The sequence below is a fragment of the Rhinatrema bivittatum genome, chromosome 15, assembly GCF_901001135.1.
Source record: "Rhinatrema bivittatum chromosome 15, aRhiBiv1.1, whole genome shotgun sequence".
In the NCBI taxonomy this organism is placed as follows: domain Eukaryota; kingdom Metazoa; phylum Chordata; class Amphibia; order Gymnophiona; family Rhinatrematidae; genus Rhinatrema; species Rhinatrema bivittatum.
In genome coordinates this window covers 74816241-74830600 of record NC_042629.1, presented here as the reverse complement: position 1 = coordinate 74830600, position 14360 = coordinate 74816241, and the positions used below count along the sequence as shown (strand labels likewise).

General features: G+C 43.7%; 1 protein-coding gene across 1 annotated transcript in view; it reads right to left on the bottom strand.

Annotated features, from left to right (window-relative positions):
* Positions 1 to 6768: 6768 nt before the first annotated feature.
* The window catches only part of TMEM240 (transmembrane protein 240), a 41876-nt gene continuing 34284 nt past the window's right edge, over positions 6769 to 14360 (bottom strand). The window contains exon 4 of the mRNA XM_029578929.1: positions 6769 to 12291. Coding sequence (XP_029434789.1) covers positions 12146 to 12291 — 146 coding nt within the window. The 3' untranslated portion in view covers positions 6769 to 12145. The remainder of the gene's footprint in view (positions 12292 to 14360) is intronic.

Sequence of the window (14360 nt, the reverse complement as noted above, 5' to 3'; positions counted from 1 at the left end):
TGGATGGCTCAGGGAACCTGCACAGGGATGGAGTACCTGCCCCCTCTAGGTCACCAAAGTGAATCTGGTTCATTTAGGTGATAGCAGGAACTTGCATTTTACATAATGCTACAACAGCTCTTCATAGGTATGCCAGCAGGGCCCAGTTATTGCATGGCACTGTCCATGAAGACAAGACCCAAGATGCCAAATACGTGTTCTGATCTATTTACCGTACTTAGGACTATAGTGATTGCTTAGAGGCAATAACTATCTACATATTTCTGATGATGTAGGGCCATGGTAGCTGCAGACATGCCTGGGTGGACAGAGCCATGATACTCTCCTTTATTTCATCCTACCCTTCCTTACCACTGTGCATTTCCTGTATCCCATATATTATGCTTTCACTGGTCAATAAGTCATTCACAGCAATAGAATAAGACCAGAAAATCACTCCCTACAAGAAGGAGAATGAAAATGGATGTAACAGTGTGGTAAGAGTGAAGGGTAGAGAAGGATTAATGGAAAGAAAGAGTTAGTAGAAAATAGGAATTATGACAGAAGTGGTTGAGCAGAAGAGGGACAATAGAAAGCGAATGTTAAGGGAAGAAAAGTAGTAGGAGATGATTAGCAGAAGAACAACAATCATGGAAGAAGAGAGTCTAGGAAGAAGAGGTAGTAGTGGAAAGAGAAAGTTGAGCAGAGAGAATTAATGGACAGTGGAACGCAGGATTTGATGAGAGAGGTAACGGTGGTGGGGCCACTTGGCAATAGTGATCATAACATGATAAAATTTGAACTAATAACTGGAAAGAGGACAATAAATAAATCTACAGCTCTAACACTAAATTTTCAAAAGGGAAACTTTGATAACATGAGGAAAATAGAAAAAACTGAAAGGTGCAGCTACAACGTGTTCAACAGGCATAGACATTGTTTAAAAATACAATCTTAGAAGCGCAGTCCAGATGTATTCCACGCATTAAGAACGATGGAAGGAAGGCAAAACGATTACCGTCATGGTTAAAAGGTGAGGTGAAAGAGGCTATTTTAGCCAAAAAACATCCTTCAAAAATTGGAAGAAGGATCCATCTGAAGAAAATAGGAAAAAGCATAAGCATTGTCAAGTTAAGTGTAAAATATTGATAAGACAGGCTAAGAGACAATTTGAAATGAAGTTGGTCGTAGAGCCAAAAACTCATAATAAAATCTGTTATAAATGTATCTGAAGCAAACAACCAGTGAGGGATTCTGTTGGACAGATAAACAAGGGGTTAAAGGTGCTCTTAGGGAAGATAAGGCCATTGCAGAAAGACTAAATTAATTCTTTGCTTCTGTGATTACTAATGAGGATGTTGGAGAGATACCAGTTCTGGAGATGGTTTTCATAGATGATGAGTCAGATGAACTGAACCAAATCATTGTGAACCTGGAAGATGAGCTAGGCCAGATTGACAAACTAAAGAGTAACAAATCCCCTGGACCGGATGGTATGCATCCCAGGGTTCTGAATGAACTCAAAAATTATAGTTCAGATCTATTAGTTAAAATTTGTAACCTATCATTAAAATCATCCATTGCACCTGGAGAGTGGCCAATGTAACCCCAATCTTTAAAAAGGGCTCCAGGGGCGATCCAGGAAACTGTAGATGAATGAGCCTGACTTCCGTGCTGGGAAAAATAGTGGAAATTATTCTAAAGATCAAAATCAGAGCATATAGAAAGACATGGTTTAATGGAACACAGCATGGATTTACCCAAGGGAAGTCTTGCCTAACAAATCTGCTTCATTTTTGTGAAGGGGTTAATAAACATGTGGATAAAGGTGAACCAGTAGATGTAGTGTATTTGGATTTTCAGAAGGCATTTGACAAAGTCCCTCATGAGAGGTTTCTAAGGAAACTAAAAAGTCATGGGATAGGAAGTGATGTCCTTTCGTGGATTACAAACTGGTTAAAATACAGGAAACAGTAGGATTAAATGGTCAATTTTCTCAGTGGAAAAGGGTAAACGGTAGAGTGCCTTAGGGATCTGTTCTTGGACCGGTGCTTTTCAATATATTTATAAATGATCTGGAAAGGAATACGACGAGTGAGGTTATCAAATTTGCAGATGATACAAAATTATTCAGAGTAGTTAAATCACAAGCGGATTATGATAAATTGCAGGAGGACCTTGTGAGTCTGGAAGATTGGACATCCAAATGGTAGATGAAATTTATTGCGAACAAGTGCAAGGTATTGGATATAGGGAAAAATATCCCTTGCTGTAGTTACACGATGTTAGGTTCCATATTAGGAGTTACCACTCAAGAAAGAGATCTAGGCATCATAGTGGATAACACATTGAAATCGTCAGCTCAGTGTGTTGTGGCAGTCAAAAAAGCAAACAGAATGTCAGGAATTATTATTTATTTTATTTATTATTTTTTATATACTGACATTCGATCTGAGATATCTCATCGGTTTACATTCAGGTACTGTAGGTATTTCCCTATCCCCAGAGGGTTTACAATCTAAGTTTTGTACCTTATGTATTAGGAAGGGAATGGTGAATAAAACGGAAAATGTCATAATGCCTCTGTATCGCTCCATGGTGAGACCACACCTTGAATACTGTGTACAATTCTGGTTGCTGCATCTCAAGAAAAATATAATTGTACTGGAAAAGGTATAGAGAAGAGAGACCAAAATGATAAAGGGGATGGAACAGCTCCCCTATGAGGAAAGGCTGAAGAAGTTAGGGCTGTTCAGCTTGGAGAAGAGACGGCTGAGAGGGGATATGATAGAGGTCTTTAAGATCATGAGAGGTCTAGAATGAGTAAATGTGAATCGGTTATTTACTCTTTTGGATAATAGAAGGACTATCTATCTATCTATCTATCTATCTATCTATCTATTTATTTATTTAGGTAGGTAGGTAGGTAGGTAGGTGTTTTTGTATACCGGGATACGTTGGGAACATCATCTCGGTTCACAGATAACTTAAAAATAGCAACAAGCTTTACAAAGAACAAGGAATAGGGTGAAGGTTAATAATAAAAGTAACAAAGACTAGGGGGCACTCCATGAAGTTAGCATGGGGCACATTTAAAACTAATCGTAGAAAATTCTTTTTCACTCAATGCACAATAAAGCTCTGGAATTTGTTGCCAGAGGATGTGGTTAGTGCAGTTAGTGTAGCTGTGCTTAAAAAAAGGTTTGGATAAGTTCTTGGAGGAGAAGTCCATTAACTGCTATTAATCAAGTTTACTTAGGGAATAGCCACTGCTATTAATTGCATCAGTAGCATGGGATCTTCTTGGTGTTTGGGTAATTGCCAGGTTCTTATGGCCTGGATTGGTCTCTGGAAACAGGATGCTGGGCTTGATTGACCCTTAGTCTGACCCAGCATGGCATGTTCTTATGTTTATTCTTTGCACTCCATTCCCTTGCTCCTGAGTGAAGATCCTTCTGCCATCTTCAGTGGTGGATGTATTGCTCTTCTCCTCCCCAGTGGCAGCAGTGGATTCCTGATGATGTCCAGCCCGGGGATTCGTCGCCCAGGCCGGCCCAGGGGATACCACGTGGTCTGCCGAGCGAGGCTCTGTCACGGCCACGCTCGGCAGACCACGTGACTAGAGCGACCGGCCCACCGGGGGATGCCCGATCCCCCGATAGGCCAATCCGCCCCTGGCCAGGGGCCTTGCCTCACTCCTTAAAGGTCTTTTGCAGGATTGACCATTCCCAGTTGCGCTTCCATTTTTGCAAAGAAGCAAAGTCAATATATAATGAAGGAAATGCCTCCTATTGTACAAGGGATTCACTTTGAGTCAAAGTCTCTCACACTGGTGGTAGCCCAGAGGTAAAAGTTCTGAGGAACAAAGTGTTAGGATGAGGGCATTAAATAATAACCAATAATGACAAGTTGTGTGGTGCAGAATGCCGGGATCTCTCCGCCCCAATGCCATAACTCAGGCTAGGATCAGAGTCTTTGTGGCCCCAGCAAGTCATCGGATAGCCATAGTTTCTCAGAGCCTATCCCAGAGGCCCACGTTAGAGGCTGTTCTGGGTTCAGACCGTGCACACTGGCATTCTGAACTGTGGGGGGGGGGGGGGGGGGGGGGTAATCTCACTGAGGTCTATACTGGGGGCTATTGAGGGGTGATTTATCACCTGTGTGTACACAGGACTACCACAGGGGCTTACCCAATATACACACAGAATTAGTGGAATTACACCTGAGGACTTGAACCCAGGGGGCTTATCCCCTACACAAAAAGCCACACACACACACTTTGATTCAGTACATCACGGTTGCAGGTACTTAGGAAAGTAAGTTTAATTTAGTAATAGGAGGATGGAACAGATAAAATCAGATCATACTTAAGAAATAATGGTAGATAATAACCATTGCTATATATATATATATGTGTGTGTGTGTGTGTGAAAAACTTACGTTTCCAGAGGGTCTCCCTCTCCCTCTCTCTAGCTGTTATTTCCCCTTATATATAAATACTTGGGAAAAGCAGAGGTGGTCCCTCCCTCTGAGTTCTTTTCAATCTCAGGTGCAGCTGTGTGGCCTTCACTCTCTCTCAGGCTGCAGTGTAAGTTAATTGCTTGCTTTCTCATCATAGACCTACTGGAATAACTAAAATAAACAGACTCTTGCCTGTTCATAAGCATTTCACAGTGCAGAACAGTAAATATAAGTTCACTCAGTTTGGCCTGTGGCCTTCAAACTAGTCTGTATCTGGGTGAGGACTCTGAATCCACACGGCCCAACCTCTATATACATCCTCAGCAAAAGTAACAAAAAAATGACTCGAACAGCGATGGGAGCTATTTTCAGCTAGCTCAGATCCTGCTAGGTAAAGGGAGTACAAGAAATGAGAAATGTTACAGCAAGGGGTTGGCAGTTATATTGTGCATGTTCTGTTGTGTTAAATCTCAGAAATGTGACAGAATATGGCCTGCATTGCATACCCAGTCACAACTGCTCATCTGCAAAGTCTCTTCCACTCCCTCAGAGAGCCTCTGTGGTTATCCCACACTGTCACCACCACCAAGGGCATCCACTACCCTTTCTATAAAGAAATATTTCCTTAGCTTACGCTGCAGTTTATCAGCTTTCACCCTCATTCCAAAGCCTTTCGTTGAAAGAGGCCCAACTCCTGTTCTTTTTTAATATCTTGGAGATATTTAAATGTCTCTGTCATATCTCCCCAAGTCTGCCTGTCCTCTAGGGTTGGGGTGGCCAACTCCAATTTCACAAACAGGTCTGGTTTTCAGGATATCCATAATGAATATGCATGAGATAGATTTGCAAGGCAAGCGCTGTTTCCATTGTATAGAAATCTATTTCATGCATATTCAGTATGGGTATCCTAAAAACCAGGCCTATTTGGCTTTTAAGGACCAGAATTGGCCACTCCTGCTGTAGGGTGTACAAGTTTAGATCTTTAAGTCTCTCCCCGTATGCTAAGTTTAGACTGAAGGCCACTGCCCAGTTTAGCAGCCTCCCCCTCTGGACCAGCTCCATCCTGTTTCTATCCTTTTGAAGGTGGGGGTCTCCAGAATTGTACTCAGTAATCCCAGTGAGGTCTCACCAGGGACCTGTACAGGGGCAGCATCTCCTCCCTTTCTCTGCTGACCAGTCCTCTCCCTATGCAGCCAAGCAGCTTTCTGGCTTTTACCATCACTTTATCCACCAGTTTGGCCACTATGATCACCCTCAGGTCCTGCTCTTCCACCTCCAATACTGCACCTCTCCCTTGGGTTTTTGCATCCTAAATGCATTACTCTGCAGTTTTTAGTATTACGTCTTTGCTGCCAGACCCTAGACCAGTGATGGTGAACTCCAGTCCTTGAGTGCCACAAACAGGCCAGGATTTCAGGATATCTTACATGAATATGCATGAGAACGATTTGCATGCACTGCCTCCAATGTATGCAAATCTATCATGCATATTCATTGTGGATATCCTGAAATCCTGGCCTGTTTGTGGCACTCGAGGACTGGCGTTTGCCATCACTGCCCTAGACCATTCATCAAGCTTTGCTAGATCCCTTCTCATGTTTTCCACACTTTCCTGGCTATCTAACCTGTTGCAGACATAAAAATATCAATTAAATTTATCATTTTGTGTCATTTCTTATCCAAATAACACAAAACCTTTTTTTCACATCATTGTGAAGTTTTGGCAAAGGCCATGGCTGTAATTATTTAGCACACGTTAAACCAAAACAAAGTGCTATGTATGCGAAATGAAACAATAGAAACATAAAACGAAAGGATACGACTTAATACAGTTGTATTACTGCAGCTGGAATAATGGGCAGCTGAGCAGTGCTGCTGCTGCTTTCCCTCTCTTTAAATACAATCTCCTGCTCTTATTAGCCTGGCACTCTTACACAATAGGAGACAAGGACCCGTTTCAGATGAGAAGATGCACTCAGTTTCTCTGAGATGGTTTCAGGTCCTGCTTCTCCCTGTGATGACTCAGGCACACCTGATTTCTCCATTGCAGGCTTCCCCAAACCTGTCCTGCTGACTCCAACAGCCAGCCGGGTTTTCAGGATCTCCACAGTGAAAATGCATGAGAGAAATGTACAAATACGGAGTCTCTAGTGCGTGCAATCACATTTATCTCTCTCATGTTCATTGTGGGTATCCGCTGTGGGTTCTCCGGCTTGCGGAAGCCACAGTCCACTTGCTGCTGCTGCTGCTGTCTCATCACCAGCTGGAATACGAGTTCCCAAATAATCCTGTCCAGGCATCTGTAAGCAGCTTAATGACAGCACATACTCCAAAGAGCAAAAACGTCTTTATTAAATTGTTACATCTCACCGTAGTTTCGTTTTGTGGTATTACAACAGTTTGATTCATAGCAGTCATTACAGGTTTTCAAGCATTCACGACCCACTGCTTCCCATTACATTCCACATACCTCTGTGAAAGGCCCTTTTCTTTATTGCCTTCCTGGTGACTAAAGCCATTACCAGCAGAATGGAAATAAAAGCAGCATGTAAGAGAACCAGAGTCTTAGTACAAAGAACCAAAAGTGAGAGACATAGCAGCATTTATCTGTGGGATGATGCTTCAGTCATGTGACCTTTTTTGTGCCAAGCCTGCCAGGGGCATGAGAAGATGGGCTCCGTGAGGCACTGCCGTGCACGGGGAACTCGGCAGACAGCTTTGGAGGGGGGGGGGGGGGTTGTGCTCTGTAGCTTTTGATCTGCAATTCTGTTTATTTACTTGTGTGTTGATGTTTGTTATCCACCTGGTAAGAGACAGGCTGAGCCAGACCTGGTTTTACACTGTCGCATATGATGACTTGCAGTTTCAGTCTCTTTGAGAAAAGAAGGCTGGCTTATAGGACTGGCACATCCTGTCCCCTGTGGCATGGAGAAGGGAGACAGCCTGAGATACTCCGTGACAAAACAAAATCATGTTACTGCTTAATTTTCAATGGAGGCAGCAGAATTGAAAGGGTTAGTCCAGGGGTAGCTAACGCCAGTGCTCAAGAGCCACAAACAGGCCAGGTTTTCAGAATATCCACCATGAATATGCAGGAGTGAGATTTGCATATGCTGACAATAGTGCATGCAAATCCTTCTCATGCATATTCATGGTGGGTGTCCTGAAAACCTGGCCTGTTTGTGGCTGTTGACGACTGCAGTTGACCAACCCCGGGTTAGTCTCACAGGAGTCTGACAGTGAGCAGAAACGCAGCAAAGTCACAGAACAAGTTTCCTTTTTAAAGAAAAGAAAAAGGCTTCCAGTGCTTGAAAATTATTTAAACAATGAAAAAAGAAATCTGTACAGTTTGAGAGAGAGAGAGAGGTCAGGAAAAGTGTGCTGTGGGCCAAAGGGGAAATGGGACATTTCATTAAAGGGAAGCTCTAGCTGCTACATTCAGGAGCTGATCGTAGCCTGGAAATCCAGACAGTGTAGGAACTGGGTAAGCCACGGTTTGACCAGGAACTGCTCTTTCCTGCACACCTTGCAGCCTCCTGCTGTCACATTCGACAAGGGACTTTTAAAAAAAATGTAGTGTCCTATTCATGCAAACCTTTACATCCCAGAGGCGTGCTTGGCACTCCTTGCACCCCATAAGTCAAGCTCTTCCAGAACACTACCTCAGGCTGTCCTTTGTAAATGAGGAATTGCTGGGAGATCTGGTGTCAGGTTTGGCACTCTGACTGCTTAAGCAGTAGCATTGCCTGCTAGCTCCATTCCCCCACTTCAACAGGCTGGTTTGACTCCCCCTGCATCTAGAGCAGGGCTTCCTAAACCTGTCCCGGTGAACCCACAGCTAGCTGGGTTTTCGGGATGCCCACACGGATAGGCATGAGATCAGTTCGCATACATTGGAGATCTAGTACATGCAAATTGGTCTCATGCATAGACATTGAGGCTGCTGCAATATACTGCGTTCAGCCTAGTGCACAGGTTGACACACGGTTGGATGCGCGTTTTGGATGTGCTAGAATAACTCCCAATGCAATAATGGGATTAGCAAGTCCAAAACACTCGTCCAAACCAGGGCGCAGCTAAAAGCACTCATCACGTGTAAATGCCATGTTGGTGAGGCTATTAGTACCCTCGATGTAAAAAAAAAAATCACTGTGCGCCCAATGCGTACGTTTTAACCCTCAAAAATTAACGCCAGCCCCAGAGCTGGCATTAAGTCTTGAGATGCCCCAAACCATCAATAGAAAATCAGAAAATAGTGCTTTTCTGGTGCCGAGTATCTAAAACTTCTGCTACGGCTCCAGTCTGAATTCATGTATTGTGTCTGACAGTGTGTTTCTATCACATCTCCTAATGAGGTTAATATTTCTGCTTTTTTTAAGAGATTAGGTCAGAAAGAATTCAAACATATCAGCTATCAAGAACAGCCTCCTTGACTGTTCCTTCTCTGACTGTGCTTCATTAGAATGAGTCCTGCACATAGGCTCTTTCCACGCATGAAGGGCTTTCCATTTTTTGCTTTGTTTTTTCATTTTTGCAAGGTTATAACACTGTCAGTGCATAAGAGAGGTTATATAGCACTAACCTTTGCAGAAATATGACAATAAAATGTGCCCAGATATTGCCCGAGAGATCCCTAGGGAAAGCGAATTATTGCAGCTGCCTTTGTGTGCACGCTGGGCGATGCGCATCCTTTACTATGTGCTGCTCAGGTATGATGCAGCCGCGTGACCTTGAAATAAACCTGAAAATCCTGACCTGGAAAGAGATCAAACCAGAGCATGGGCCTGGAAATAAATCTAACAAATAGAGCTGTGACCTGGACAGAGATCTGACAGACAGAAGTGTAACCTTGAAAGAAAGTTTCACCGTTTCACAAAAGAAGTCTGGAGTACATGGGCAGAAGAACGCACAGGTGCACACTTACATGTACATAAATAAGAGGAGACACTTTCTTTCTTGTGAAACTCAATGGAAATGGTATCACCAGGGTTTTCCAAACCCAGTCCTCGGGACCCTCTCTAGAGTCTGTCTGACAGGATAAACAAAACACTCAGCTTAACCAAATGCACGCAGATATAGCTCACAGATAGTCTCACTGTTGACCTCCTGAAAACCAGAGCTGGATGAGAGGGCACCGAGATTCAAGTTTGGACAAGCCTAGTACAGGTTCATTCCATGACTGTGCCTCAGTATTACACTGAAAATGTCAGTGGTGAGGGGTAAGTGAAGGAGCTCTGAGTACAGTTAGCAACTAGCTTCAGATTATCAGGGACAAGCTAAGCTAGTCCTGGCTTTAAACTTCCATCTTTACTTGCAGAGTTTCCAATGGACCCAGTTTCTGATGTGAGACTTTGGATTAGTCCTGGTTTTTGAACTTACATCCCAGTGCATTGTGGGATTTGTAGTTCTGTTATGGTACCAGATTGCATCAGGAGGAGAATGTAAAAAGTATTAGCCTAAAGTCTCCCTAGAGAAATTGAGTCAGCTGCCTGTTGTCTGCTGCCTGTTGTCTGTGGGGAGATTAGAACTAAAAGTCCCTATATGCATAAGAAGGAAAGCCAGGCTTATCTGAGGCTCAGTCCTGTCTCCACTTGCAGGGGGTGAAGTATAACCACACTGTTGTAATGACGCACACCTTGTGCATAAGCTCACACACTTTCATGGGAGATTCCCCAGCTCGTTGCCTTTCCTGGGATTGATTTCTCGCCCTTCCTCACCTGACACTAATCATTCAAATCCCTGGTTTAGATACCAGGTGGGATGAGGAGAACCAGATCACCAAGTCACACTTCTGACACCAAGGAGAAGACATCTAAACAAGACGTACAGATATCCAGGCAGAGCTGGATCTAGAACTGATGCTATAGTGCACGGTGGCTGAAGAAGCTACAACTTCCTCATCTGCTGCAGGAGGGCACAATTATAATGGTGCAACTTTGCTCACACATGCTGTGATAGGGTTACCCATGGTTCCTGGTCTTGGTTTTCTGTTTTTGCACTCCGGGACTTGGCAAACACAGGCCTGCCAACTGGGGTTGCCAGATGACTCAGTGTAAGCTTTACCCCACTGCAGGTATGGCGTTGGACATATGATTGCCATGGGGCAAAACGTTCAGATGGATGTGGAGCTCATTAGGGAAGCTATGGAAGAACAGTGAGAAAACGCAAGAACAATCAGGAACAGGTCATTTAACTGACCACCTCATACGGCTGACCTAACTAGTCAAGTGGGTTCATGATCCCCAGGGACGGATTGGCCTATCGGGGGGGATCGGGCATCCCCCGGTGGGCCGATCGCTCCAGTCAGTGGTCTGCCGTGACAGAGCTGCGCTCGGCAGACCACGTGATGTGTCCTGGGCCGGCCTGGGCGGCGAATACCCGGGCCGGTCCAACGTCGTGAATCCGCCGCTGATGATCCCTCTTGATCTGAAAACAACAACTATATGGCTATTCCAGACAGATATGCCAACTAAAGAGAATTCCACACTATAGGTCTCTTCTACCAACAGAGATGAGATTTCATATGCAGACAGCTCCACCTCACTTAAAAGCAGACAAATTAAAATGTTGTAGCCGAAATAAGCAATCTATTCCATTTCCAAACATGCTTCTAAATACTTTCAGTTCTAGGAAGATGAACAAAGGTTTATGCATATTTTTCTTTTCCCACCCCATCAACGTGGCCAACACCTAGTGCTCAGGAGGTCAGTGGTGATCGCAACAAAGTATCTGCCATTATTCCTCCTCTGCAAGTGGCTGTGGCCACAAACAAATGCCTCTGCCTGCTCCGGAGCTGCGCATTTCTTTTCTATGGAACGCAATGCTACATGGCTCAGCCATCCTGCCACCATACCTTGGAAGACGTTAGTTGCCAGGCGTTGATGAAAACTAATTTAGCCACTCCATCACCTTAGCCAGTGATAATTTTCTAAGTAAAGGTACCAGGTCGGCTCCACTGATTTCCATGGGGAAAAGGAAACGAGTGCAAAAGGATTCCGGGTTGGTGTTCTGGTAGAAAAACCCCACTGCCTTCAGCCCTCATCTAACTTGCACCACAGAGTGCTCCAGGTTATAACCCCATTTGAAACCCACTTCTAAACTCACTAATGAAGAATATTAAACAAGGACCAAGCAAAAGAAGGATGTTTACCCTCCCTGCACTCCTGTACCCTTTCCAAAACTACCAGGCTACTATACCTTAAAAACTCAATAGTGACCTGCAGTCAAAAATACAATAAGACCATTCAGCATACTGAAGGATACAGTGAAGAGGAAATGATTTAAACCAAAAAAACAATTCTGCACAGTATATTAAAGAATAATGCTACACTCCCCCAGACCATTTTGCCTGCAACCATGGACTTCCTTGCAGAGTAAAGTACACTGACTGCGCGGGATCTTTACAGCCAGTGTGGATTTTGGAAGTGTTAATGCAGATGTCTCTTGTTTTGTTTTAGTTGTTGCCTTTTTCCCCCAACACATATGTATGTAAGTCCAGCAGTATTATGATGTGCACATAGCGATGTCTTGGATCCAGGACTGCTTTAGTTGTGCATTCTCTGTGTGCCCTTTGAGAGCACACAGCATGAAGAAATAAAATGTTCTACTGTCTCTCATTTAATAAGGATCTCACCGATTTTCCTGAAAGGAAAAAAAGCAACGTTCTAAAAGCTCTTTGAAGTCTGTCTGTGATGGGGAGGCATCCTCAGAGGTGCCTGGGGCTGGGGTGCCCATTGTGGTACAGCTTTTGCTTGATGTGCACCATGTTGCCAGTGTCGTCATACTGCCTGTGATGGCGTTTTCGGAACTCCTTCAAGTTACAAAATTTGGGAATCCAAGACCAAGAATTGTCTGAAAGATAAATATTATTTATTTATTTATTTATTTATTTAATGTCTCTTATATACCGATGTCCGTTTGCACATCGCATCGGTTCACAGTAAAACATGAACTTTATGGGCGAAGCCCTTACAAGGAACAGATATATATGAAAGTTACTGACAATAAAAGATATCTGGACTTCTCTCCAGTATATATTCATTGCTCTTTCCAACTCTGAGTTCATTTAAACACCTGTTCTTTCATTCATCTGTCCATGTCTCCATCCATCCATATATGACATATCTATCCACCAATCTAGCCATCCAACCCCCTCTAGCCATTAATTCACAGTCATCTATCTGTCCATTAATTCACACACCCATTGACCCACTCATCTACCCACCCACCCATTCCCCTGTCCACCCATCATACATTCATCTACCCACTCAACCACCTACTGGTAGTGAAGGAGTAGCCTATTGCTTCAAACAGTGGGCTGATAACAGGGAAGCTAGAGTTCAAATCCCACTTTTATTGATGCTCCTTATGACCTTGGGCAAGTTACATCACCCTCAATTGTTTCGGGTGGCAGAGAAATAGCTACTGTACCTGATTGTAACTCAGCTTGGGTTTGAAAAGGCAAATAATTAATTAATTAAATAAATAAATAAATAAATAGAAATCAAAATCCATCCATACACACACCCCTATCTAGCTTCCTGTCAATCATTTATCTTACCAATCTATATATGTCTCTGCCTCTCTCTCACTTATCCAACCTACCATTTCCTAGTTTTGTTCTTTTCTGCTCACATACTTACAGTTCTGATTTCCCTAAGAAAAACAGAAGTACATGTCCATACATGTAATGGGACACAGCCAGGACTGGTCTGACCTATGCCAGATAACCTGGAGTCTATGTAATGGATAACCAGGATGATTTCTCTGTCTCTGCATATCTGTTTCAAGCATCTCTCTCACTGGCATATTCCTGCTTACTGGTTCCCTATTGTTTAGAAGTGGATTTGACTTGTTTGCATTTTATTGATGCAAATCTGCCTCAGCTTGTGGGATTTCATCCTACTTATTCAGGACTACATCAAACAAGATTTATGTTTCAAAGCCAGAACGTGGGTGGGAGGAGGATAGTCTCAATGAAGTCCATCCTTTTTGCACAGTGACTTGTCTACCAATGTGATGTCATTGCTCCTTGTGCTGGACCCCAGGAGACACAAGTGTCACAGTCCCGGCTATGTGTCACACACTGAAGCGAGTGACATTCTCCAGTATTGATAAGAACAGGAGAAATCTCAGAAGGTTTAGAGAACAGATATGATAAAACCAAGATTGACTCAGCATGCCACATAGGAGGACTCTGGCTTAGGGCCTGGCCTATGCAATGAAGTCTTTGAGAGATTATCAGATGACCAAACCAATCCTGGTTTTGTCCCATTGTATCTATGAACTGGTACATCTAATTTCTTCAAGAAAAGTTTATACTCTGAGGCAAATCCAGAACTGATTCAGCCTGTTCCTGGAACACTGTTAATCTTCCTTTGCTCCTTCTCTTTCTCAGCATCTGGCAAAGATTGGGTGTGCCAGTTGTGCCATAAGCTGAGAGCTGCATCTGACCTTAAAGGTGTGCAGGGTGGTGTGATGCTGTCAGACCAATCGCCAGGCTTGCTACTGACCTGAGTCTGCCCAAAGCAGTTGAGTTAGTCCTAGCTTTTCTCAGGAAAATCAGCACTACATCCCCATGCATGCAAAGAGTAAAACCAAGACAGAATCAGCCTCATAGGGTGGTCAGGTGGCAAGCCGAAAAGCCATGTTGCCTCATATATTATTCTAAATATGACTGTGTGACTGCCGTGGTCCCAGAGGACCAATAGCACCATGCGGTGAGTGCCGCAGGGATGTGAGCATTGTATCGATTAGCATATTACCGCCTGAAAGAGATAGAAAGCCAATGACGTTGAGCTGAATGTGGGGAGCTAAGGCAGCTAATGGGAAAATCATCCACCATTCAGCATGCTCTGAAGATCTGATCTGAAGATATACCACGAGCCCCCCCCCCCCCCCCTCCCAGCTTCCCTGGTAAT